The sequence below is a fragment of the Lutzomyia longipalpis genome, chromosome 3 (genome assembly GCF_024334085.1).
Source record: "Lutzomyia longipalpis isolate SR_M1_2022 chromosome 3, ASM2433408v1".
Classification (NCBI taxonomy): domain Eukaryota; kingdom Metazoa; phylum Arthropoda; class Insecta; order Diptera; family Psychodidae; genus Lutzomyia; species Lutzomyia longipalpis.
This window is the reverse complement of record NC_074709.1, coordinates 7,764,125-7,791,601: the sequence shown is the minus strand read 5'-3', so window position 1 is coordinate 7,791,601 and position 27,477 is coordinate 7,764,125. Positions and strand designations below refer to the sequence as shown.

The window sequence follows — 27,477 nt, the reverse complement described above, 5'->3', positions numbered from 1 at the left end:
GCATAACTTTAAAGGGCAATATCTCCGAATCCCCATTAGGCAAATCTTTTAAATTTTGATATGTTGTAGCCTGACTCAATATCTTTCACCAGTCCGAAAATGAAGAAAATCTATGTCGCCGTTTAGGAGATATGGCCATTTGAAAAATTCTTGAATTTGAAAAGTTCTAAGAGCCATATCTCCTGAACTGCTTGTCCGATTTTGCTCAACTTGGTATCAAATTAAAGGTTTTGCAAAACTCTACAAATTTCTAGAACATCAGAAACCTCTAGAACTATTCCTTCAGGATAAAAAATGCCAAAAACTGTTTTGGTGAAACAAAAATCCGCCATTTTGTGTTCTAGTGGTGACCTTGAAATGTATCGAAATATGTCAGATTATAGCTTATTTCAATACCTTTTTCATAACTAGTCAAGAAATTTCTGTATGTGCAATAGAACTTGAGATATAACCATTTTTGTCTTTCAAATTGATGAATTTCATAAAAAAATCACCTTTGCCTACTAATACTACTTAAAAATTAAATTTCAACGCATAGACTGACCCATCCGCGTTGTGGTATACCAACTCTAATAACTGGACGCGTTATGATTGACTTTCATTTTAAAGTTCAATTGAATACACAAATAATGTTTGTACCAGAGATGAATTCTGAGTTTTCGTTGCCCAAATTCGATTAGTTATTAGCCCTTAGTGTATTGAAGAGAAAATTCATAATTTGAAAAGAAAAAAATAAATAATTATTTGAAATTCTTATAGGAGTGTGTATTCATTAACAGAGCATTATATTAATGAACTCCTTAATTATATGTATAATTGCAAAACATACAGCATTGTCGTTCCCAACACTTTCAAGTAAGAGGCATTAAATTCGTCTAAATTCTAAAGGTTACGTACATAACAGAATTAAGGGTACAACAATATACAAACAAAATGTATTGTGTTGGAGTTTTTTTTCTTCTTCTGTGAATGAAGAGATTTCTGGGCAAGTTTTGTGGGTCTTTAACCCAATTGTTTGCATTTTGCGTTCATTTCCATGTCTCGCGGATGCCCAAGAAGTGTTACTCCTTCATTTTGGCTCTCTAAGTAGATGTCTCTGCGAAAGGAAGAGAAAACAATTACAAGTTTATAATTACTTCATTTTATTTTTTATTTTATATACAAAAGCATTTACATGGAGTTGTTTGATTTGAAATTCGGCCGATTCGCCCCTAATTAGCCATTTCCCAATTTTGATCGATAAAATTGTGTTGGAAGATAAAGAAAAAATGTTAAATTCACTTCCACAGAACCTACTACAAATACACTACATTTGTCTGTCCATACGTTTGTGTAAATTATTCTTTGCTCTTTTTTAACCTTCTGAATACCAAGTGGCATTGATGTGCGTACCGTGTTTAGGTGGTAATTTTTTGTACTCACAAATTTTTAATGATTATTTCATTACCCTGAAATTTTGTACTTTTTCCTTCATTTTTTATTTCAAAAAAATATTTAAATAGTTGATTGAAAATTATATTAGAATCAATGAACAAGTTAAAAAGGATTAAAAAAGAATTAAGTTCTCGTAGAATAAAGACATTTCATAACAAACAAAAAAATGAAAAAAAATGTGAAAAAGATAAATTAGTGAAGAAAAAAAAAGAAATTGTGGAAATTTTTTGATCAAAATCGGATGTCTTCAGAGGAGAGCACGGAACATAGCTGCGGAGTTCCACTCCTTAATGACAAATTTATCGATGCTCTGCTACACCTTCAGAAAGTCTGTACAATTAATATTGGGAGTCCTGCACGATTGTCACCTTCGCTTTCATTAAGATCACCAATTCCCCGATGTTCCTGTTGTTTCCATCAGATTCTTATTAAGGTTTATTTTCTATTTTTTTTCTTATTTTTTAAATTTTTTTATTTCAGTTGAAAAACCGTATTTTCCTTTCAAATTACTTTTTTACTTTGAAAACTTCTATTAAAGACTTTCACCTAAAGTTAAATTTTTTTTTGATTTTTAACGATCATCGTTATGTTCCACATTTCTAATTATTATCGTTTTATCTTCTTTAATTTTTCATTTTTTTTAAATTTTATTTTTAAAATCTATTTATTTTTAACGTTTTTTATTAATGAATTAGCAATTCACTTAAAGAAACTTTTCCTTTTAGAAAACTTGTTAAAGCTGTTAAAGTTCCAAATTATTTTCAAGCGAAATTCCATTTTTAAAAAAAAGTGAAATGAAAAAAAAAATTCTTTTTATTTTCATTAAGAATAATAAAGAATTTAACGTTATGGTTAAGAACTTTCAAACTATCCATTGTTTTGTTAGGATTAGAGATTGTCGTTAAAGTTCCTTTTATTCATAAGATGTGCAATCATTTTTTTTGTGAATTTCTAAAGTTTCGTTAAATTTTTTGTGTTAAATTGACTTTCGTTTAAAACCTCTTGGAATTCAATATTTAACGATTTTCATTTAAATTTCTAGAATTTATTTTTATTGGGAAATATTATTTAACAATCCGAATCCCCGGGGAAATGTGAGTAATTTGGGAAATATTTTTTTAACGAAATTCGTCAAGTGTCCACTTTCTAATGATTATCGACAATTCTTACCATTTCCGTTAAGGGTTTTGAAATTCAAAATGATTCTCCTTATTGTCCTTAAATTTCTAACAATGTTTATTTTCTTATGATTTTCATTCGTTTATTTTTTTAACGAATTTCGTTAAGTTTTTTTTTTTTTTCAAATGATTTTTGCTATTTTTTTTATTCTCACGTTAGTAGGGGAGACCGGGGTTAAAAAAGTCACTTAAGGGTTTAGAACAAGCTCAATATATCATATTTCCCAAATAAATAAAGTGAAATGTAGGGAGACATGGGGCAATTTGTTAGTTTTTTGGGAGAAACATTTTCCTGATTTTCCTGAAAATATTTGAGTTTTCTCATGACGACTATCTTATAGGAAATTTTCCGGGCTACAACTTTGTCTCAGACGATTTTTCTCTATCTCAACGAGAAAATGCATTTTCAGGCCATTTTCCAAACCCTTGCACATTTGCCTGTTTCAAAAATCATGGGGCAAAATGTTAGTTTGCGTTTTTTGGCCTTAAATTTCAATTTTATGAATTTATTTCATCTAGACACTATAAAAGCAATTGATAATAAGGTATTTGTGTAACAATTAGAAATTTTTTTTAATAAAAAAATCACAAAAAATAAAAAAAATGAAAATTTTTGAAATTGCATTTTTTATTTTTTAAATAATTTTATATTAGTAATAGCGAGTAATATAATATGCTAAATTAAAAGTATTAAGTGTGCTGCCTAGAGAAAAATAAAAAAATAAATTTAAAAAAAGTTAACAGCCTTAAAAACGGTTTCTAACATTTTGCCCCAAGTGGTACTTTTTAGTGTCAGTGTTATACGGGAAAACCCGGAAAATTTTTTCGGAAAATTTAGACTAAATTCGTGTTCAGCAATAGTTACTCTATTAAAAAATGCATTTGGATCAAAAAAATTACTGAGAAATACGCCAAAATACGATATTGAAATGAAAGGTCAAAGTAACTTAGAAATTCGAAAAATTTGTTTTTTAAATAAATCCCAAAATAGTAGATCAATTATTATAAAACTTTATAGGCTTAGTTAGAGTTATAAAAGGTACCTTTTGACTAAATTAGAACAATTACGAAATAATATTTACTGACATATTGGAGATGTGTGGTCTTGATTTTCTAACATTTTGCCCCATTTCCCCCTATAGCTCATTTCTTTAGGAAATTTACTGCCCTACAACTCTTTCTCAGATCATTTTGTTCTATCTAGCTGAGAAATATGATATTTTAGGCTTTTTCCAAACCCTTAAGTGACTTTATTAGCCCCGCCCTCCCCTATTGTTATATTTTTCTGGATCTTAAACTTTCTTGAGCAATATGTGAACTTTTAAATTTTTCTGAAACCAAAAACTGTGCAAAATTACCCCAGTCTTCCCTACGTATTTCATTTGTCTCATTCCAAAAGGAGAGAGAAATTCAAAACAAATTAATTTTCATAAGAAAAATAATTTAATTATCCTCTCAAAAAATATTTTTAAAAAAATTTAATTAATTCTCATCCTTTTGCTTTTCATCTTTACACACAAACACAAACAGGAATTTGCCACCCTCACAAAAGAACTAACTCAGGCGAGGGAGACCTTACTGGAGAGAGATGAAGAGATTGCAGAACTAAAGGCCGAACGAAACAATACGCGGGTTAGTAAATAAAATTAGTTTTATTTTTTTTTCAATGCAGTTGTGAAAGTAGTTTTGAGGGGAAGAAAATTGTGAAATGGGGAAAATGTTTTTTAGCTTCTACTTGAGCATTTGGAATGTTTGGTGTCACGCCATGAGCGTTCTCTGAGGATGACGGTGGTGAAGAGACAAGCAGCAGCTCAAACGGGTGTCTCCAGTGAGGTGGAGGTACTAAAGGCACTAAAGAGTCTCTTTGAGCATCACAAGGCGTTGGATGAGAAGGTGCGGGAGCGTCTGAGGATAGCATTGGAGAAGAATACGGCGCTCGAGGAGGAATTAAATTCAACTAAAGATGAGGTGAATTTTTCACTTTTTTTATCTCTTTTTTTTTCTTGCTGAATTTATTTCTTTTTCAACATCAAAATTTACCCCAAAATGGTGGGAAAATGCTCAAAACAGATTCAACAGTATAAATCTGGAGCCATTCATGTGGGTGATGTTGGAAAGGAGAATGGTGATGGCGATAAATCGGGTATTGGGCAGTCAGTGAATGGAGATGGGAGCGGTGGGGGTGGTGATGTTCTAAGTACAGTTGATTATGTTGCAAAAACACACGAATTGCAGACAATAATTGAGAAGCAAACGGCGGAATTGTCTCAATGGCAGCGTCGTGTGTCGGATTTAAATAATAAAATAAGCGAAATGGAGGAGAATCTTACGAAAGTTCAGAAGGAATATGCCAAAGCACAGGATCAATGTGCTAAATTGCAACGTGATTTGCGGGAGAATGTAGCTCAAAAGGAAGATCAGGTATGGCCAAGTTTTTTTTTTTAATTTAATTTGATGATAAATTGAAGCAGAAAATTAATTTAAATAGAAAATTAATTTAAATAGAAAATTAATTTAAACAGAAAATTAATTTAACCTGCTGGCCGCCAAGACCTTGGAACTTCCTTAGAGCGCCAAGGTGGGGTCGTTGAACGACCCCAAGAAGGAAGTCGATTTTCTCATAAACTATACAACCGGGAACTGTCGGGTCACAACCTTTAGACTCCTTATATAGTCCTCTTGCCCTTTGCATCACAAATTCGCCACCCGGAAACACGCAGAAGAAGATATTAGGGAAAAACTTTTTTCACTCATTTTTCACAATTTCTTCGTGAGAAATTTGCCACGAAGTTGACCGCAACTGCTATTTTTTTCACTATTTCCCCACATTCCCCTCACTTCCCGCACCCTGATAAATGGCAATATTTCTCGAATATTCTTTATTGTTTTGCACATTTATATGCTTCTAACTATGTTTTATGCGATTTATGCTACTTTTTCGCGATAATTTTGACACTGAGAAGGTAGGGTGAGAAATAAAAACAACCCCACTGGCACACGGTTCATGACGTGACTAACTTCATTCTAAGAAATTTTCCGCAGCATGGCCGTTACACCAATTTTTGAATTCCCTTCTTCTACATTTTCCTTAATAACTTTTCTTGTGGTGGACGGATTGAGCTGAAATTTTTACACAACCTCCTCAGATAACCAAGGAACTTATTTCCAAAAGATGGGAACGCTAACTTTTATATTTATTAAGTTATAGCACGAAATATAGGGCTGGGGTCGTTCAACGACCCCGCTTGGCGGCCTAGAGGTTAAACAGAAAATATAAATTCAAACACTGTTTAAAATACTTCAGGGTATGAAGTTTCTAAGAGTGAAAAACTCCCGTGATAAACTCCTGAAGGCTTTAGCGTTTTAAAAGAAACGTGAAAAGCGGGAAAATCTTACGGGAGTATATCACGGATGCATTATTTTTCTTAAAGGATCGAGCTCACGTGAATTTTACCTCACTTTTTCCCTGCAAAAAGCCTTCGGGAGTTTATCACGAGAGTTTTTCACTCTAAGAGAATACAGCCTCAGTTTTTTTTAACTAAAAATTTCGGTCTCGATCTTCCACTAATTTACTTTGGTCAAAAATTTGGTTATTTTGACCAATTTATTTAGTGGATATTTGACCATTTTATTCAGTGATGGCATTTTTACTAACTTTTTTGGTCAAAGATATTTAACCATTTTTTCATCGATTTTGACTAATTCAAATGGTTAAAGCGGTCTTGTAATGTCATTTAAAGGGGGGCCTCTTGACGACTTATTATTGAAGTGTAAAAAAATCACTTTTCGCCATCTTAGGTGCAACGCCATCTTGTGATTTTCCTCAAAACACAAAGGTAGGTTTTTCTCAAGATTTACTGGATGGATTTTGATGGGATAAAAGGCGAATGAAGGAAGACATGACTGTGAAAAATGTACCGGAACAGAATTTTGAATTTCCATTCTGGGGCTGAGAAAAGTGGAAAAATGTGACTTGTTCAGATATTTTTTAACGTTCTTCCACTTTTCTCAGCCCCAGAATGGAAATTCAAAATGCTGTTCTGGTACATTTTCCACTGTCATGTCTTCCTTCATTTGACATTTATCCCATCAAAAACCATCCAGTAGATCCTGAGAAAAACCTACTTTTGTGTTTTGTGGAAAATCACAAGATGGCGTCGCACCTAAGATGACGAAAAGTGATTTTCTTACACTTCAATAGTTAGGCTACAAATGTAACCAAGATAGGAAAACCGAGTTTAAGAAAAACCCCAAGAAAAATAAAAACTTTTAACTTGACTGTTTCAATTTGCCTATAGTATTAATTCACTGAATAACTTCAACTGTCTTGACTGTTTCTTTTTGTTAATTAAACCAAATAACTTGAGTTATTTTGATCATTTATATCGGCGTTTTCATTCTTTCATTTATCAACTTCAGTCAATTTATCCTAATAAATCAGTTATAAATACTGAAATAATTTGGTTATAATGCAATATGACTGATTACATTGGTCATTTAGACCGATTTTTTTTTTCAAAGAGTGAACAGAAGACAATTTAATAAAAAATTTTTTTTTATTTCAACCAGAAGAAAAAGAAAAGTTTAATTGAAGAATATTTCATTCTCAGGAGGAGCGAATTGCCACACTGGAAAAACGCTATTTGAATGCTCAAAGGGAATCCACATCCCTTCATGATTTGAATGAAAAATTGGAGCAAGAATTGAGACATAAAGAGGCACAATTGAAGGTAAAAAAAAATGTCAAAAAAAAGAATATTTTTTAAATTAATTTAACAACAAAAATGATAAAATTAAAATTCTCAAACAGTTACACGAAGAAAAGATATCGGCTATTCAGGAAAAATTGGAACTTTCGGAACAGAAATTGCAACAAATGGCCAAATTTCCGGAAATGGAGGAACAATTGAAGGCACGTATGGAAGCGCTGACGCAGGTAGGAGCACAGGTAGGCAGGGTCAAAAGATGTTTACCCAACATCAAATATAAAAATTATTATTATTATATTTTATTCTCTATATGTGCGCGAGAAAAAAGCAAATATCTTTGTTTCACAATGTTTTTTCTTATTCGTTTTTTTTTATGTTGTGTTTCGAATAAATGAGATGATATATGAGGAATTACGGGCAAATCCTGTTTCCTGTAATGATTTTTATCTTATAATTTTTAATAGATATTAAAAAAAAAAAACAACGTCTTCTAATGACTTGCATTTTATTTTTTATTTTTTCTATCAATGGAAAATGTTTGTTCAATGTTGCACCATTTTTTTTTTAACTTCTAAATATTGTAATTACAAAATAATTTTTTTTGTGTAAAAAGAAACTGCAGAAGTTTTTAATTTTCTAGATGTTTCTTGTAATTCTTTTATAATGAAACAAATTAAAAATATTTTAAAACAAATAAATAAAAATTTAAAAATTTACAGAGAGACATATTTAAAGAAAAAAAAAAGAAAGTTTACATCTTAAGACACCTGCACTACTCTCGTTCTGATTGTTTTTTTCTTAATTTTCTCTTTTAAAAAAAACTCACTGATTTTTTTTTTCAAGCATGACAGTCTAACACACATTTTTTTGGAACTTTTGTGCAATTTACTAAAGTGATTTTTGTGGTGCTTTAATAAATTGTACTACAAGTGCATTTATACATTATTCATACAGTTCATTCATTTTGATTAAAAATAAAATAACAATAATGACCAAAATTTAATAAAAAATAATAATAACTCACATTTTTTTGTTAAATTAGTAATAATAAAAAAAAGATAATTCAGATTTTTTCATTGGATTTTTCACATTTTTTTTACTCCTGAGGGATAAATTTCAATAATTTCAGAGCTTTCGACGGTATATTTAGTTATCTTCTGAATCCGCTAGGGGACCTTATATTGCAGCGCCCAAAACGGTAATATAGCTGAATGAAAATATTCAGATGATTCGTCAAAAAATTAAAATATTCCACATTGAAACAATTTTTGAATTTTTAGACACAACTTGAGGGAAAGAGGTTTTATAAAAAGTATACTAAATTCAAGCTTGAAAAGTACTAAATTCCAGCCTGAAAATTACTAGAATCAAGACTAAAGAAGTACTAAATTAGCAAAGTTTACTGAAATAGAAAAAGTAATAGAATTTTTTTAATATCAACCTGAAAGTACTAAGCTTAAACCGAAATAGTACTAATTATTAAATCTTAAAGTACTAAATTCAACGCAAACAAAAATTAGATAGTTTTAATCTTAGTTTTAAATCCTAAAAAGGATCAGATTTAGAAGTTACTTAGAATCAAGCCTAAGAGTACTGAAAAGTCTAGAAAGTACTAAATTCAATCCTGAGAAGTACTAAATTCCAGCCTGAAAATTACTAAACTAAAGAGGAAAGAAGTATTAAATTAGCTAAAAAAAAACGTTGATCGAAATAGAAAAACTAATAAAATTCTTAATATTAGCCTGAAAGTAGAATTTTCAGGCTGGAATTTAGTACTTTTCAAGCTTGAATTTAGCTTATGCCGGAATAGTACTAATTATTAAACTTGGAAGTACTAAATTCAAGGCAAACAAAATGTATTCAGTTTTTAATCTAGAAAAAGCTCAAATGACGAGCTACTGGAATCAAGCCTAAAAGTACTAAAATCTAGCCTAGAAAGTACTAAAATGAAGATAAAAAGTACAAATTAAGATTTTCTTCAAGATGAAAGAAAAAAGCAAAAAAAAATTTCGATCTTCGGAATAATTCGAACATTTTGCCGCTGATTAAAATTGAAAGTTTTTCTTTTAGAACATTTTCTGAGGTTCCTCAAGAAAGTTCTATTGAAAGCCGAAAGCTATGAAATTATTGGTTATTTTTTTCTGGTTGTAAAAACTGAATAAGTTCTAATGAAAAAAAATCGAGAAAAAAACAATAATTTAAAATCAATCATTGTATACGTTATAGGTCATGTCTGTGATTATCTAATCATTTAATTTTGCATTATCATATTCATCTCTAATTTATTCGTTTTGCTTTGAGTTTTCTTCTTCATTATTACATGTTGTGAGTTTTTCTTTCGTTTTTCTTTTTGTATTGAAAAAAAAATGTGATTTTCAAAGGAGAAAAAATGTTTTTTGCTTGAATAAAAAGGCACAGGAACGTCATGGTTCAGCTGAGGATCGTATTCAGCGATTAGAGGCGAATTTGGAAGAGAAGAATGCGGAGGTGATGCGCCTCAATCAGCGTTTGAAGATGAATGAGGAGCACAATCAGCGCCTCTCGTCGACAGTCGATAAGCTCCTTTCGGAGTCAAATGATCGCCTTCAGGTGCATCTGAAGGAGCGTATGCATGCGCTCGATGAGAAGAATACGTTGACGCAGGAATTGGAGAAGGCACGGAAGTTGGCGGAGGAATTGCATCAGGAGAAGACGGATATTCTGAAGGAGTTGTCAAAGACACGCCTTGAGATTGAGAATTTCAAACGGCAACTCCTGCAGCAGGAGATTGCCTTTAATATACAGCAAACGGAGGCACTGACACGTAGCCTATCACCTAGCAATGTGGTTGATCCGAATTCATTCTCACGGAGTGCTTCGCACACATCCTTTGAGACACATTCCCTGCGTCGGCAGAAGGTGCGCCTGGATGATGGGGATCCATTTGCAAGGTCGCTCGTTGAGCAGGAATGGGGTAAAATGCAACAGGGTCATGTGCTGTCGAATGTGCAACAACCGTTCGATGTTCCGAGTGGGGTTGAGGGTGACGATGCAGAAAGTCTCTTCAGTACGACCGATATGATGTCACCCACTGGTCATACAGATGCTCAAACACTTGCAATGATGCTTCAGGAGCAGCTTGATGCCATAAATAATGAAATAAGGTAAGAGAAAATGCATTTTTTTTTTCATTTTATTATGTTACTTTGCAAAACCTTTTGAAATGGGGCGGAAACGTGCAAGGATTCCTCCGTAGGAAAAAAATATTAATAGCATTGCAGTTAATTATGTAGTCAATTCAGGTCAAAGGGGAGAATATTTAATGGTTTTTCAGGACTCTTAAATCCTACTCTCAGTTCATCCTTTATTTGAAGGATTCTGAATTGAATTATGGGTAAAACCGGCTAGAGTTTCTTAAATCTAACCTAATTTTTCCTAAACCAGGCTTCAATATTTTAAACTTGATTTAAGTGTTCTTGAAGTTAGGCTTAAGTTACTTGAGACAACTCAGAGTTTTTTTTTTAAAGCTAAAACTTAAGGTTTATAGGTTTCTAAAAAGTTTTCTTAAATCAGGCCTTAGTTTTTGAAGCTAGGCTTGAATTTCTTAGTCAGCCCATTTTTTTACGGCTTCTAACAAGTTTTCTTGAATCAGGACTTAGTTTTTGAAGCTAGGCTTGAATTTCTTAAGCTTCTAACAAGTTTTCTTGAATCAGGCCTTAGTTTTTGAAGCTAGGCTTGATTTTCTTAGTCGGCCCATTTTTTTTAAGGCTTCTAACAAGTTTTCTTAAATCAGGCCTTAGTTTTTGAAGCTAGGCTTGAATTTCTTAGTCAGCCCATTTTTTTACGGCTTCTAACAAGTTTTCTTGAATCAGGACTTAGTTTTTGAAGCTAGGCTTGAATTTCTTAGGCTTCTAACAAGTTTTCTTAAATCAGACCTTAGTTTTTGAAGCTAGGCTTGAATTTCTTAGTCAGCCCATTTATTTAAGGCTTCTAACAAGTTTTCTTAAATCAGGCCTTAGTTTTTGAAGCTAGGCTTGAATTTCTTAGTCAGCCCATTTATTTAAGGCTTCTAACAAGTTTTCTTAAATCAGGCCTTAGTTTTTGAAGCTAGGCTTGAATTTCTTAGTCAGCCCATTTTTTTACGGCTTCTAACAAGTTTTCTTGAATCAGGACTTAGTTTTTGAAGCTAGGCTTGAATTTCTTAAGCTTCTAACAAGTTTTCTTGAATCAGGCCTTAGTTTTTGAAGCTAGGCTTGATTTTCTTAGTCGGCCCATTTTTTTTAAGGCTTCTAACAAGTTTTCTTAAATCAGGCCTTAGTTTTTGAAGCTAGGCTTGAATTTCTTAGTCAGCCCATTTTTTTACGGCTTCTAACAAGTTTTCTTGAATCAGGACTTAGTTTTTGAAGCTAGGCTTGAATTTCTTAGGCTTCTAACAAGTTTTCTTAAATCAGACCTTAGTTTTTGAAGCTAGGCTTGAATTTCTTAGTCAGCCCATTTATTTAAGGCTTCTAACAAGTTTTCTTAAATCAGGCCTTAGTTTTTGAAGCTAGGCTTGAATTTCTTAGTCAGCCCATTTATTTAAGGCTTCTAACAAGTTTTCTTAAATCAGGCCTTAGTTTTTGAAGCTAGGCTTGAATTTCTTAGTCAGCCCATTTTTTTACGGCTTCTAACAAGTTTTCTTGAATCAGGACTTAGTTTTTGAAGCTAGGCTTGAATTTCTTAGGCTTCTAACAAGTTTTCTTGAATCAGACCTTAGTTTTTGAAGCTAGGCTTGACTTTCTTAGTCGGCCCATTTTTTTTAAGGCTTCTAACAAGTTTTCTTAAATCAGGACTTAGTTTTTGAAGCTAGGCTTGAATTTCTTAGTCAGCCCATTTTTTTACGGCTTCTAACAAGTTTTCTTGAATCAGGACTTAGTTTTTGAAGCTAGGCTTGAATTTCTTAGGCTTCTAACAAGTTTTCTTAAATCAGACCTTAGTTTTTGAAGCTAGGCTTGAATTTCTTAGTCAGCCCATTTATTTAAGGCTTCTAACAAGTTTTCTTAAATCAGGCCTTAGTTTTTGAAGCTAGGCTTGAATTTCTTAGTCAGCCCATTTATTTAAGGCTTCTAACAAGTTTTCTTAAATCAGGCCTTAGTTTTTGAAGCTAGGCTTGAATTTCTTAGTCAGCCCATTTTTTTACGGCTTCTAACAAGTTTTCTTGAATCAGGACTTAGTTTTTGAAGCTAGGCTTGAATTTCTTAGGCTTCTAACAAGTTTTCTTGAATCAGACCTTAGTTTTTGAAGCTAGGCTTGACTTTCTTAGTCAGCCCATTTATTTAAGGCTTCTAACAAGTTTTCTTAAATCAGGACTTAGTTTTTGAAGCTAGGCTTGATTTTCTTAGTCGGCCCATTTTTTTTAAGGCTTCTAACAAGTTTTCTTAAATCAGGCCTTAGTTTTTGAAGCTAGGCTTGAATTTCTTAGTCAGCCCATTTATTTAAGGCTTCTAACAAGTTTTCTTAAATCAGGCCTTAGTTTTTGAAGCTAGGCTTGAATTTCTTAGTCAGCCCATTTTTTTACGGCTTCTAACAAGTTTTCTTGAATCAGACCTTAGTTTTTTAAGCTGGGCTTGAATTTCTTAGTCAGCCCATTTATTTAAGGCTTCTAACAAGTTTTCTTAAATCAGGCCTTAGTTTTTGAAGCTAGGCTTGAATTTCTTAGTCAGCCCATTTTTTTACGGCTTCTAACAAGTTTTCTTGAATCAGACCTTAGTTTTTGAAGCTAGGCTTGAATTTCTTAGTCAGCCCATTTATTTAAGGCTTCTAACAAGTTTTCTTAAATCAGGCCTTAGTTTTTGAAGCTAGGCTTGAATTTCTTAGTCAGCCCATTTATTTAAGGCTTCTAACAAGTTTTCTTAAATCAGGCCTTAGTTTTTGAAGCTAGGCTTGAATTTCTTAGTCAGCCCATTTTTTTACGGCTTCTAACAAGTTTTCTTGAATCAGGACTTAGTTTTTGAAGCTAGGCTTGAATTTCTTAGGCTTCTAACAAGTTTTCTTGAATCAGACCTTAGTTTTTGAAGCTAGGCTTGACTTTCTTAGTCAGCCCATTTATTTAAGGCTTCTAACAAGTTTTCTTAAATCAGGACTTAGTTTTTGAAGCTAGGCTTGATTTTCTTAGTCGGCCCATTTTTTTTAAGGCTTCTAACAAGTTTTCTTGAATCAGGCCTTAGTTTTTGAAGCTAGGCTTGATTTTCTTAGTCGGCCCATTTTTTTTAAGGCTTCTAACAAGTTTTCTTAAATCAGGCCTTAGTTTTTGAAGCTAGGCTTGAATTTCTTAGTCAGCCCATTTTTTTACGGCTTCTAACAAGTTTTCTTGAATCAGGACTTAGTTTTTGAAGCTAGGCTTGAATTTCTTAGGCTTCTAACAAGTTTTCTTAAATCAGACCTTAGTTTTTGAAGCTAGGCTTGAATTTCTTAGTCAGCCCATTTATTTAAGGCTTCTAACAAGTTTTCTTAAATCAGGCCTTAGTTTTTGAAGCTAGGCTTGAATTTCTTAGTCAGCCCATTTATTTAAGGCTTCTAACAAGTTTTCTTAAATCAGGCCTTAGTTTTTGAAGCTAGGCTTGAATTTCTTAGTCAGCCCATTTTTTTACGGCTTCTAACAAGTTTTCTTGAATCAGGACTTAGTTTTTGAAGCTAGGCTTGAATTTCTTAGGCTTCTAACAAGTTTTCTTGAATCAGACCTTAGTTTTTGAAGCTAGGCTTGACTTTCTTAGTCGGCCCATTTTTTTTAAGGCTTCTAACAAGTTTTCTTAAATCAGGACTTAGTTTTTGAAGCTAGGCTTGAATTTCTTAGTCAGCCCATTTTTTTACGGCTTCTAACAAGTTTTCTTGAATCAGGACTTAGTTTTTGAAGCTAGGCTTGAATTTCTTAGGCTTCTAACAAGTTTTCTTAAATCAGACCTTAGTTTTTGAAGCTAGGCTTGAATTTCTTAGTCAGCCCATTTATTTAAGGCTTCTAACAAGTTTTCTTGAATCAGACCTTAGTTTTTGAAGCTAGGCTTGACTTTCTTAGTCGGCCCATTTTTTTTAAGGCTTCTAACAAGTTTTCTTAAATCAGGACTTAGTTTTTGAAGCTAGGCTTGAATTTCTTAGTCAGCCCATTTTTTTACGGCTTCTAACAAGTTTTCTTGAATCAGGACTTAGTTTTTGAAGCTAGGCTTGAATTTCTTAGGCTTCTAACAAGTTTTCTTAAATCAGACCTTAGTTTTTGAAGCTAGGCTTGAATTTCTTAGTCAGCCCATTTATTTAAGGCTTCTAACAAGTTTTCTTAAATCAGGCCTTAGTTTTTGAAGCTAGGCTTGAATTTCTTAGTCAGCCCATTTATTTAAGGCTTCTAACAAGTTTTCTTAAATCAGGCCTTAGTTTTTGAAGCTAGGCTTGAATTTCTTAGTCAGCCCATTTTTTTACGGCTTCTAACAAGTTTTCTTGAATCAGGACTTAGTTTTTGAAGCTAGGCTTGAATTTCTTAGGCTTCTAACAAGTTTTCTTAAATCAGACCTTAGTTTTTGAAGCTAGGCTTGAATTTCTTAGTCAGCCCATTTATTTAAGGCTTCTAACAAGTTTTCTTAAATCAGGCCTTAGTTTTTGAAGCTAGGCTTGAATTTCTTAGTCAGCCCATTTATTTAAGGCTTCTAACAAGTTTTCTTAAATCAGGCCTTAGTTTTTGAAGCTAGGCTTGAATTTCTTAGTCAGCCCATTTTTTTACGGCTTCTAACAAGTTTTCTTGAATCAGGACTTAGTTTTTGAAGCTAGGCTTGAATTTCTTAGGCTTCTAACAAGTTTTCTTGAATCAGGCCTTAGTTTTTGAAGCTAGGCTTGATTTTCTTAGTCGGCCCATTTTTTTTAAGGCTTCTAACAAGTTTTCTTAAATCAGGCCTTAGTTTTTGAAGCTAGGCTTGAATTTCTTAGTCAGCCCATTTTTTTACGGCTTCTAACAAGTTTTCTTGAATCAGGACTTAGTTTTTGAAGCTAGGCTTGAATTTCTTAGGCTTCTAACAAGTTTTCTTAAATCAGACCTTAGTTTTTGAAGCTAGGCTTGAATTTCTTAGTCAGCCCATTTATTTAAGGCTTCTAACAAGTTTTCTTAAATCAGGCCTTAGTTTTTGAAGCTAGGCTTGAATTTCTTAGTCAGCCCATTTTTTTACGGCTTCTAACAAGTTTTCTTGAATCAGGACTTAGTTTTTGAAGCTAGGCTTGAATTTCTTAGGCTTCTAACAAGTTTTCTTGAATCAGACCTTAGTTTTTGAAGCTAGGCTTGACTTTCTTAGTCAGCCCATTTATTTAAGGCTTCTAACAAGTTTTCTTAAATCAGGACTTAGTTTTTGAAGCTAGGCTTGATTTTCTTAGTCGGCCCATTTTTTTTAAGGCTTCTAACAAGTTTTCTTAAATCAGGCCTTAGTTTTTGAAGCTAGGCTTGAATTTCTTAGTCAGCCCATTTATTTAAGGCTTCTAACAAGTTTTCTTAAATCAGGCCTTAGTTTTTGAAGCTAGGCTTGAATTTCTTAGTCAGCCCATTTTTTTACGGCTTCTAACAAGTTTTCTTGAATCAGGACTTAGTTTTTGAAGCTAGGCTTGAATTTCTTAAGCTTCTAACAAGTTTTCTTGAATCAGGCCTTAGTTTTTGAAGCTAGGCTTGAATTTCTTAGTCAGCCCATTTATTTAAGGCTTCTAACAAGTTTTCTTGAATCAGGACTTAGTTTTTGAAGCTAGGCTTGAATTTCTTAGTCAGCCCATTTATTTAAGGCTTCTAACAAGTTTTCTTAAATCAGACCTTAGTTTTTGAAGCTAGGCTTGAATTTCTTAGTCGGCCCATTTTTTTAAGGCTTCTAACAAGTTTTCTTAAATCAGGCCTAAGTTTTTGAAGCTAGGCTTGAATTTCTTAGTCGGCCCATTTTTTTTAAGGCTTCTAAAAAGTTTTCTTGAATCAGACCTTAGTTTTTTAAGCTGGGCTTGAATTTCTTAGTCAGCCCATTTTTTTAAGGCTAAGTTTAAGGAGATTTAATTAAGAGCTGTAATTCCTTAATTTTAAGTTTCTTCGGGTAGGGTTTTAAATTATTAAGATTAAGTGAGATTGAATTTTAGTCTTAAGGGCCTAGCTTAAAATTAAATCTGACTTTAAAAACTAAACTTTTGCATAGGAGAAATAAACTGATCCAGACTAAAAGACTGAAGCGTAGTCTTAATAAAACTTTAGTCCAATTCAACAGATCCTAGCATAGAAAAAGCTATAATCTAGCCTAAGTAACTCCAGCCTAGTTTAGGAAAACTTAGGTCTGAATTGAGAATGAGGAAAGTCGGACTTTGAAGGGAATTTCCTTCTTAATTTTTATTTTTTTTTAGTGAATGCAGGGCCTGAAGAAGACGAAAGCCCCTTCGAAATGTCATTGGAGACATCCTATAAAATTTACTATAAAATTTAAAAATTGAATATTTTTCTTTCCTTACAACGTTTACAGGCTTATTCAGGAAGAAAAACAATCAACAGAGGCACGTGCTGAGGAGCTTGAGTCTCGTGTTGGTAGTTTAGAACATATGAATTTATTAGCACGGGGACGTTCAATGGATCGCCAGAGTCCCCCATTGAGTGGTCGTAGCACACCAAATAGCCCCAATAGAGATTATCTTCATAAATATCATACGGTAAGTGAAATATTTTATTTTATTTTGTCTCAATTTTGGATTCCTTTCTAGCTGTCGTTTTTTTTTGTCTATTCAAATTGGTGAAATTTCTTTATTTTATTTCCCACAAAGTCTTATGCAAAAAAAAATCATGTTGTATTATATATTGAAATCTGTATCATATAGAACACTGTGAAAAGATAAACATAATAATTATTTATGTGTCTGGTATTTTAATTTTTGTTTTTCTAATAATATTCAAACTTAAGTGGATGTTCCGTGTTTTTTCTTTCTTTTAAATTCTTTACATATTCTTTTCACGTTTTGAATGAAGAGAAAATCCTTTATTTTTTCCTATAAAATTTGTGTTTTAATTTTTGACAAAAAAAGGGAGGTTAGGTTTATTTGATGGTTTTGAAAAAATGACCGTTAGGAAGCCATTTTTGTAAAAGAAAAAGCTCTCGTGAAAGAAATGAGGAAAAGGAAAGAAACACAAAAAATGTTTGTGTTCCACGTGAAATTGCAGGCACCCGCCTCAATGTCACCGGCACATCTGCATCAGTATGCGGCATCTTCCATAAGTCCTGGCCAGCTTTCTGAATCTCTTCCATCGAGCCAGGTGATTTCAAACTCTCTTCAAAGGCACTGTCGCATCAGTCTTTTTTTTCTTCTTCAGTTTACTGTCGCTCTTTTTTATTTATTTTCTAATTCATTTCCTTTTTGATTTTCTAAAATTGAATTCAAAGCGAAATTTTGAAAAAAAAAAAACTGTGTGAGAAAAATCGAGTGTAAATGCAAAGCAAAAAATTGCTTATTGGGGCTTCATTTTTAATTTTCAAATTATTCTATAATTTTTGTATGAAGAAAAATGCGATTTTTGTTTTTTTTTTTACCTCAAATTACACTAAAAAATATATTTAATCAAATAAAGCGCATGATATATTATTCTTAAATCACAGACACAATTTTACAACACAAACACACACATAAATGTATTGCTCTAGTAAATTTTCAAAGCATTATGTTTACATGTAAAGAACAAACAAATAAAATTTTGTGAGAAGTTTATGAGGTGAAAATAATAAAAGACAAAAAGAGGTACGATGAGTTGTATGAAGAAGTGTTCATTTTTGATAAAAGTTTTGAAAAGGGGAAACGCGGGTGGGATAAGGGAAATTGGGGTGGTTTGTAAGTAAATATAAATTGGAAAAAATCCAATAAAATGACAGATATTCCAGATTTGGGGATAAAACACAATTTGACAGGTCTTCAACGAAATAATAGAAATAATGTTAAACATTTGATTTTGTTGGATAAAATGACGAACATTTGAAATTTTTGAGATAAAATGTCAAATATTTTTTGGATAAAGTTTCAAAAGTTTAAAATTTTTGGGATAAATGTCAAGGGTGGATAATTTTTCTAACATGTAAAAAATTACTAATTCTGATAAGAGACTGTCTAAGGTTGAGAATTTTTGGATAAAAGGGATAAAAAATTAAATATTATAAATTCTGACGTAAAATTTCAAAGTTTAAAAATCTGGGATAAAGAAAATGTCAAATTTTTTTTAGAGAAAACGTCAAACGTTTTAAATTTTTATGATAAAGAGTACGAATTCTAATAAATAACTGTCAAATGTTAGGAATTCCGTGATAAAAAAAAACTTTACTTTAAAATTATGGATAAAATACCAAGCAACAGTAAACGTTAGAAATTGTCGGATAGAAATGACAAATTTTAGGAATTCTGGGATAAATTGTGAAATGTAACAAAATGTAGGATAAAAGGTTAAACGTTAGATATTCCGGGAAAAAATGTCAAATGTTTAAAATTCTGGAATAAGATGTTATACATTAGGAACTCTGGAATAAAATGTAAAATGTCAGAATGTCTGGGATAATCTGTCAAACATTGGAAGTATTATTGATAAAACATTAAGCATGAGAAATTTTATTGATAAAACATCAAACTTTTATTGAGTTAGGTTAAGATAAGATAAAAGTTCCTCTGAAAAAAAAAAAAAACGTCACAGGCTGTAAATTCCAGGATAAAATATTTGAGGTTAGGAAGTTCTTATTAGAAACTATTTAAGAGCTTCGAGGTAATATAGTATTCAGTTTTCAATTTTATTATTGAAATTCAAACGTTAAAAATTCTTGGATATCAGGGATAAAATGTTTTGATAAAATGTCAATTGTTTGAAATTCTGGGATAAAATATTTAAGGTTAGGAATTTTTTTTGACATAAACTGTCAGACTCCAGAAATTCTGGGATAAGATATCAAAAGTTAGAAATTCAAAGTAAATCAAATGTCAAAATATTTTCTTGCATGATGTACAAAATTAAAATTAATAATAAAATCTAATTCAAATGTTGTAATAAACACAATGTAATTGAAAACACTGTAAATTGTTTTACACACACAAAAAAAAGAAAAATAAACAAAACACACAAAATTGTACAAATTCAAAACAAATTATGTATAAACATAAATTACATAATACTACACACATATAATAATATTTTGCATAAAGGCAAGCTTTTTCTTTATTACAATATATAAATTGAACTTTTGATTGAGAAGCAATTTAATTTAATTGAATTAAGTTAAAAAGAAAAAAAATCTTCTTGCAGCTTAATCTTCCTGCATTGTCGTCTGATGTGTCACGAGATGAGTTGCATGGGATGAGTATGGGTGGTGATTCGAGTTCCGGGGGTGCAGCTTCACCTCTAACAGCGAGATCCCTTCGCCTAGAGCGTGTGGCTCAGGCTCTAGCTCATAGTCAAGAAGAGTTGAGAAGGTAAATTTTTAATAAATTATTTGTTTGTTTTTTTTTGCGAAAAATGTCGGTTTTTATGCAATTCGTTCCTTGCTAACTCTTGACTCTCTCAATGCACACATTCAATGCTAACCACAGACGGTCAATGGGACTATCAGCCGGCGGTTTTGTCGGACAGAATAATATAAGGTTAAAAAAAATGTTGAAGAGAAAGAATGAGAATTTGTCATTAAGACACAACAAGCAACCAATAAATGTGCTTTCATATAAATTACCAACAAAACAGCATGATGTTGGTGTGAAAGATGCTTTGCATGATGTTTGTAATAAAAATGCACGCCCGCAAACGCTGTGTCGCTATCGCAATAGAATAAATCTGCATAAAATTCGTACGGAGAAATTGTCAAAATATCTGGATCGCGTTGGATTGAAGAATAGTGTGCCCATTGTATCGAATATGCCAATGATTAATATTAATTCGTCAATTATTCTCATGACACACTCACCTTTTGCACTCAGTGATCGTCGCTTTGGTATACTTCATCATCATTCACCATCAGCGTCTTATATTTAACAAAATATATATTAACATATTTGTAATATTATTTGTACATAAAAACATTTCTTTTTGCTGAAGATTTTTTTTTACAAAAGAAAGAGAAAAATGTGATGAAAAATATTGAAAGAAAATAACGAAAAAGTTAATTTCGATTAATAATTTAGGGGGCTCAATTTTTTGTTGCTAATTTTTTGTCATTAAAAATATTTATGGGGCTGAAGAAAATTTCATTATCTTAAGAATAATTTCGGAACGTGAATAAAAAATTTAGAGGCGCTCAATTTTATTGTCAAAATTTAAAATTCTTTTACTGGACAAACATTTGTGGTCCAAAAGAAGGTCCCAATCAACATTTTTTAGTCTTTAAAATTTCATTAGGTACTTAAAAGAAATCTGAGAATTCTAAATTAAAAAAAAACTGATAATAAGATTTTCTAAGGTCTCAAATTTTTATTTCCTAAAATTTTATTATTGAAAAAAAAAATCTGAGAATTCTAGCTTTTGAAAACGGATAATGAGATTTTCTAAGGTCTCAAATTTTTATTTCCTAAAATTTTATTTTTGAAAAAAAATCTGAGAATTCTAGCTTTTGAAAACTGATAATGAGATTTTCTAAGGTCTCAAATTTTTATTTCCTAAAATTTTATTATTGAAAAAAAAATCTGAGAATTCTAGCTTTTGAAAACGGATAATGAGATTTTCTACGGTCTCAAATTTTTATTTCCTAAAATTTTATTTTTGAAAAAAAATCTGAGAATTCTAGCTTTTGAAAACGGATAATGAGATTTTCTAAGGTCTCAAATTTTTATTTCCTAAAATTTTATTTTTGAAAAAAAATCTGAGAATTCTAGCTTTTGAAAACGGATAATGAGATTTTCTAAGGTCTCAAATTTTTATTTCCTAAAATTTTATTTTTGAAAAAAAATCTGAGAATTCTAGCTTTTGAAAACTGATAATGAGATTTTCTAAGGTCTCAAATTTTTATTTCCTAAAATTTTATTATTGAAAAAAAATTCTGAGAATTCTAGCTTTTGAAAACGGAATAATGAGAAATTTTAGGGTCTCAAATTTTTATTTCCTAAAATTTTATTTTTGAAAAAAAATCTGAGAATTCTAGTTCTTGAAAATGGATAATGAGATTTTCTAAGGTCTCAAATTTTTATTTCCTAAAATTTTATTTTTGAAAAAAAATCTGAGAATTATAGTTCTTGAAAATGGATAATGAGAAATTTTAGGGTCTGAAATTTTTATTTCCTAAAATTTTATTATTTAAAAAAAATCTGAGAATTCTAACTTTTGAAAATTAATAATTAGATTTTTTAGTATCTAAAATTTTTATTTTCTAAAGATTTTTTTATTAATATTTATGAAGAAACATTTGTGGTCCAAAGATTCCAATAAATAATTTTTATTCTCTAAGATTTTATTATTTAAAGGAAATTTTTGGGTTTTAAATGAAATTGGAATCATACAAAAAACAAAAAATTAAATTTAAACTCACATTTTTCTTTTTTATCAAATTGCACGAAGGTTTTTCTTATTTTCAGATTAATCTGTGTTTTATAAAATGCTTTCTGAATGTTTAATTTTTATATATTAACTTGTAAGTTTTTTTTTTGAATTTATAATATTTTTTTGTTAAAATTTATTAAACATAAAGTAGAGAATAAAGTTCTGTGTGAGTGCAGTGATTTTTTTTAGTCTTGAAAGTTTTTTTTGTATTTAAAAAAAAAATGTTTTAACAGTTTTTTTTTAAAGAAATAAATAAGTCAATGCATTTTTTTTAATCGTTCGTCTTTGAACACAATAAAATGTTTTCTTATTTTAATTTGTTGTTTTGCATGAAATAATTGATTAAAAGAAAATCATTTTTAATGGTTTTTTTTTGGAAGAATTCCTTTTGAAAAAGTTGTTTTTTTTTTCAAAAATATAATTTAGGGTGGGAACATCAAATTTCGGCCCATCGCCACTGAGTTCGAGGCATGGAAGTCAGGAATCTCTGCGACATTTGAGTACAATGGGCTCCATGAGTATGTTGCAGACACCAACATCGGGCTCCAGGGATGCCGTGGCGGCGGCTCAGAAGAAGAAAGGCATCAAATCGAGCCTTGGACGATTTTTCAGCAAAAAAGAAAAGGTTAAAAAATTACTTTTTTTTTCTAAATTGAAATTATCCGTTTAGAGTGAATTAAATGTTTTTCCTTCTTGGGCACAGGTGAAAGGTGTAAAGGACTCTATGCCTGATGGGTCCACGAGTATGATGTCAATGAGTGGACTATCTGTGGCTATGAGCGATATTGATTCAAATTACGACGTAATGAGCATATCAGGTGGGAAAATTGGTGGAAAATCATCCGCAGTTGACTACGGGAGGCAGAAGAAGAAGTAAGTTAAAAAAAAAACTTTTAAAAGAAGTTAAATAAAATTTGAAATTAAAAAAAATAAATAAATTTCGAAGGGAACATGACTATCGTCACGATTTGCTGGGTGAAGCAATGAAAGCCGGTACGCCATTTGCTCTCTGGAATGGACCAACAATTGTGGCCTGGCTGGAGTTGTGGGTTGGTATGCCAGCGTGGTATGTGGCTGCGTGTAGGGCAAATGTAAAATCAGGAGCCATCATGAGTGCACTCAGTGACACAGAAATTCAAAGGGAAATAGGTATTTTGCAAATTTTACTCTCTCTCTCAGGAATTTTGCAGAATAATTAAATTTTGTGGGTTTTTCTCTCCGTGCGAAGGTATAAGCAATCCACTCCATAGGCTGAAACTCCGTCTTGCCATTCAGGAGATGGTCTCACTAACTTCACCATCAGCACCACAAACAACACGCACAACATTGGCCTTTGGTGAGTGGAATATTTTTTTTTTCTTTTTAATGTTTCATTTTTAACCTGCTGGCCGCCAAGACCTTGGAGCTTCCTTAGAGCGCCAAGGTGGGGTCGTTGAACGACCCCAAGAAGGAAGTCGATTTTCTCATAAACTATAAAACCGGGAACTGTCGGGTCACTACCTTTAGACTCCTTATATAGTCCTCTTGCCCCTTGCATCACAAATTCGCTACCCGGAAAGACGCAGAAGAAGATATTAGGGAAAAACATTTTTCACTCATTTTTCACACTTTCTTCGTGAGAAATTTGCCACGAAGTTGACTGCAACCACTATTTTTTTCACCATTTCCCCACATTCCCCTCACTTCCCGCACCGTAATAAATGACAATATTTCTCGAATATTCTTTATTGTTTTGCACATTTATATGCTTCTAATTATGTTTTATGTTGTTTATGTTACTTATTCGCGATAATTCTGACACTGAGATGGTAAAGTGAGAAAGTAAACACAACCCTTCAACCCCCTTCAACCATATGATTTATGATGTGACTAACTTCATTCTAAGAAATTTTCCGCAGCATGGCCGTTACACCAATTTTTGAATTCCCTTCTTCTACATTTTCCTTAATAACTTTTCTTGTGGTGGACGGATTGAGCTGAAATTTTTACACAACCTCCTCAGATAACCAAGGAACTTATTTCCAAAAGAGGGGAACGCTAACTTTTATATTTATTAAGTTATAGCACGAAATATAGGGCTGGGGTCGTTCAACGACCCCGCTTGGCGGCCTAGAGGTTAAAGAATTTTTCAATTTTTTTCTTTTGCATTTTATAATTAAATTGTTTTAGAGAAATCTTTTTGTTTTATCTTATACAAATCAAAATAAAAACGGAGGATAAAAGAGTTGAATCAATTCACTTGTTTTGGGGACTTTATCCAAGTTATCTAAATGATTTTATCCAAATAATTCTTTGAAATATTTGAAACAAATAAGATTTTATTCTAAAAAGAATGATTTCTGGATTTTATCCAAGATTTTCACTGACTATGAATGTTATCCAAATTATTGAGAGAGTTTTTTTTAGGTATCCAAATGGGTTTAGCCAGACTACTATTCACTGAACTCTTCTCCTAAAGTTTATCCAGAATATTCACTGAATTTTATCCAATATATTCACTGAATTTTATCCAGAATATTCAGTGAATTTTATCCAAAATATTCACTGAATTTTATCTAAAATATTAACTGAAGTTTATCCGGAATATTCACTGAATTTTATCCAAAATATTCGCTGAATTTCATCTAGAATATTCAGTGAATTTTATCCAAAATATTCACTGAATTTTATCTAAAATATTAACTGAAGTTTATCCGGAATATTCACTGAATTTCATCTAGAATATTCACTGAATTTTATCCAAATTATTCGCTGGTTATCAGTTAGAATATTTACTAAATTTCATTTACAATATTCATAGAATTTTATCTAGAATATTAAGTGAAGTTTATCCAGAATATTCACTGAATTTTATCCAAAATATTCGCTAAATTTTATCTAGAATATTAATTGAAGTTTATCCAGAATATTCACTGAATTTTATCCAAAATATTCACTGAATTTTATCTAAAATATTAACTGAAGTTTATCCGGAATATTCACTGAATTTTAACCAAAATATTCGCTGAATTTCATCTAGAATATTCACTGAATTTTATCCAAATTATTCGCTGATTATCAGTTAGAATATTTACTAAATTTCATTTAAAATATTCACTGAATTTTATCTAGAATATTAAGTGAAGTTTATCCAGAATATTCACTGAATTTTATCCAAAATATTCGCTGAATTTTATCTAGAATATTAACTGAAGTTTATCCAGAATATTCACTGAATTTTATCCAAAATATTCACTGAATTTTATCTAAAATATTAACTGAAGTTTATCCGGAATATTCACTGAATTTTATCCAAAATATTCGCTGAATTTCATCCAAAATATTCGCTGAATTTCATCTAGAATATTCACTGAATTTTATCCAAAATATTCGCTGATTATCAGTCAAAATATTTACTGAATATTATACACAATATATTCACTTTGAATTTTTATCCGAGAATTTTATATTTAATTTTATCCAAAATGTTCACTGAATTTTATCCTAAATACATAACTGATTATTATCCACAATTGCTACATATTTTTATCCAAGGTAGACATTCAATTTTATCCAGTATATCTACTCATGTTTATCCAAAGGAAGAAACATTTTTTGAGAATACTCAAGTTCATCCTACTGAGTTTTCTCTTTAATGCAAAAGATTTTCTTTTACTTATTTGGCCCCTGTCTCCCTGAAATTTCTTCAAATTTTTACTCATTTTAAAACTTTTTTTTTAAAGGTTTTTAAGCAATTTTAATGAGATTTTTTTGTGTGTAGGTGATATGAATCATGAATGGATTGGAAATTATTGGTTACCAAGTTTGGGTTTGCCGCAGTATCGTACGACGTATATGGAATGTTTGGTTGATGCGCGAATGTTGGATCATTTGACGAAGAAAGATTTGCGCGGGCAACTGAAGATGGTGGATAGTTTTCACAGGACAAGCCTACAGTACGGGATTTCGTGTCTGAAAAGGCTAAACTATGATCGGAATCAACTTGAGGAGAGGCGAAAAGCATCGGAGAATAACTTGTCGGACGTTCTTGTGTGGAGCAATGACAAAGTTATTCGTTGGGTGTCGAATATTGGATTGAAGGTGAGTCTTTCTTTTTTTTTTTTTTGGAAATTATTATTTTTTTATTAATTTATTTTTGCGTGGCAGGAATATGGCAATAATTTGTTAGAATCTGGCGTTCATGGGGCTCTCATTGCTCTAGATGAGAGCTTTGATGCCAATGCAATGGCTCTAGCTCTGCAGATTCCCACACAAAATACCCAAGTAAGTTTTTTTTTCAATTTTTTTTTATTAATTTTTAAAGTTTCTTTTATGAAAAGAAAATTAATAAAAAAATAATTATTTGTTTAAAAAAATTAAATTAGGCCCGACAAACATTAGAAATGGAATTCAATAATCTACTGCAAATGTCGACGGAGAGAAGGCCTGAGACTGAACAACTCAATAAATCCTGATCCAACGTCAGTCTTTCTAGTCTTAGTGATGAATGAAAAGAAGTATTTAACTAAAAAACAAAAAGAAAAAAAGAATATTAAATGAGAAAAAGGTAGGTTTTGTCATGTATTTATATGTTCTTTAATTTTTTCTACCAATTTAAATGTAAAAAAAAAATCTACATAACTTGTCAAGTCATTTGGAACCTATACTTTTGTTTATAATAAACTAATCTATATTAAAAAAAAAAACTTATTATATATATGTATTAAAAACTATGTGTAAACAAAGATGAGAAAAAAACCAAAAGATGAAAGTGGGAAAGTATTTTACTAGGATATTTTCCAAACTTATATTAATATATACAGTAAAACAAAATGATTAAAAAAAAATATGAAATTTTTCATATAAAAAATAAATAACAAAAAAATGCTAAAAGTAATTTATAAAGGAAATATACACCGTGGGTCATTCAGATTAAATATAAAAGGCTTTTTCATCCGTTTTTTTTTTTAACTTTTATTTTCTATTTCATTTTTTTATTATTATTGTTGGTTTTTTTTTAAGGAACTACAAGAATATATACAAAAGTCTGATTAAACAATACGTTTTTACTGTAAAATAGAAAACAAAGAAAAACATTGCATAGATAATAAATTTTTCTTAAATTTTTTGTAATTTTTACACAAAGTTTTTAAAAAAGAAAAGTAAATGAGAAGAAAAACCAGAGATAAATATTCTTTATGAAAAAGCTTTCTATTGGGCACTGCTGACTTCCACTTACTACAGGTTTGTATTTAATGAGGAGGAAAGTATATAGAATAAAAATGAGATAATATTATTAGAATAAAAAAAAAGTGAAAGAAAAACTTTAGGTACCATCACGGTCCAGGTATTACCTAGTCCTATACAAACGGCTAAATGTCGCCTCTTATCCGCAATGGCGTGGTGGCGCTAGTGTCGATTTCCATTCGGTGCTCTTCGTATCTCTCGTCAGGGGCGGACGCACGCCGTGCACATGAATTCTTTTTATTTATTTATTTATTTTCTTTTTTCCCTTTTAATATTTTTTCTTCTTTCTTAAATTTCTTGTTTTTTTTTAATTTTTTCTCTTATTTACTAAATTTTAGTGATTATTGAAGTGTAAAAAAATCACTTTTCACCAAAAATGTCAACAAAAATGTGATTTTTTATGTTATCCACTTTTTTTTAAAATAATTATTATTGTTTT

General features: G+C 31.2%; 2 protein-coding genes across 3 annotated transcripts in view; both read left to right on the top strand.

Moving 5' to 3' along the window:
* The window catches only part of LOC129791903 (probable hydroxyacid-oxoacid transhydrogenase, mitochondrial), a 294,221-nt gene that overhangs the window by 123,934 nt on the left and 142,810 nt on the right, over nucleotides 1-27,477 (top strand). The window lies entirely within an intron of this gene.
* Nucleotides 1-27,477, top strand: part of LOC129791802 (liprin-alpha-1) — a 178,184-nt gene that overhangs the window by 7,897 nt on the left and 142,810 nt on the right. The window contains exons 2-16 of one of the 2 annotated variants that reach the window (XR_008750745.1): nucleotides 4,143-4,244; nucleotides 4,341-4,580; nucleotides 4,683-5,033; nucleotides 7,223-7,342; nucleotides 7,423-7,560; nucleotides 9,734-10,464; nucleotides 16,795-16,978; nucleotides 19,596-19,762; nucleotides 22,239-22,437; nucleotides 22,516-22,685; nucleotides 22,759-22,961; nucleotides 23,041-23,148; nucleotides 25,573-25,892; nucleotides 25,959-26,075; nucleotides 26,177-26,358. Coding sequence is in view for 1 of the 2 variants with exons in the window: in XM_055830328.1 (XP_055686303.1) it covers nucleotides 4,143-4,244; nucleotides 4,341-4,580; nucleotides 4,683-5,033; nucleotides 7,223-7,342; nucleotides 7,423-7,560; nucleotides 9,734-10,464; nucleotides 16,795-16,978; nucleotides 19,596-19,762; nucleotides 22,239-22,437; nucleotides 22,516-22,685; nucleotides 22,759-22,961; nucleotides 23,041-23,148; nucleotides 25,573-25,892; nucleotides 25,959-26,075; nucleotides 26,177-26,266 (3,240 nt within the window). In the remaining variant the exon portion in view is untranslated. Of the gene's footprint in view, nucleotides 1-4,142; nucleotides 4,245-4,340; nucleotides 4,581-4,682; nucleotides 5,034-7,222; nucleotides 7,343-7,422; nucleotides 7,561-9,733; nucleotides 10,465-16,794; nucleotides 16,979-19,595; nucleotides 19,763-22,238; nucleotides 22,438-22,515; nucleotides 22,686-22,758; nucleotides 22,962-23,040; nucleotides 23,149-25,572; nucleotides 25,893-25,958; nucleotides 26,076-26,176; nucleotides 26,982-27,477 lie in introns of those variants that run through there. The other variant, XM_055830328.1, reaches the window with a different exon arrangement.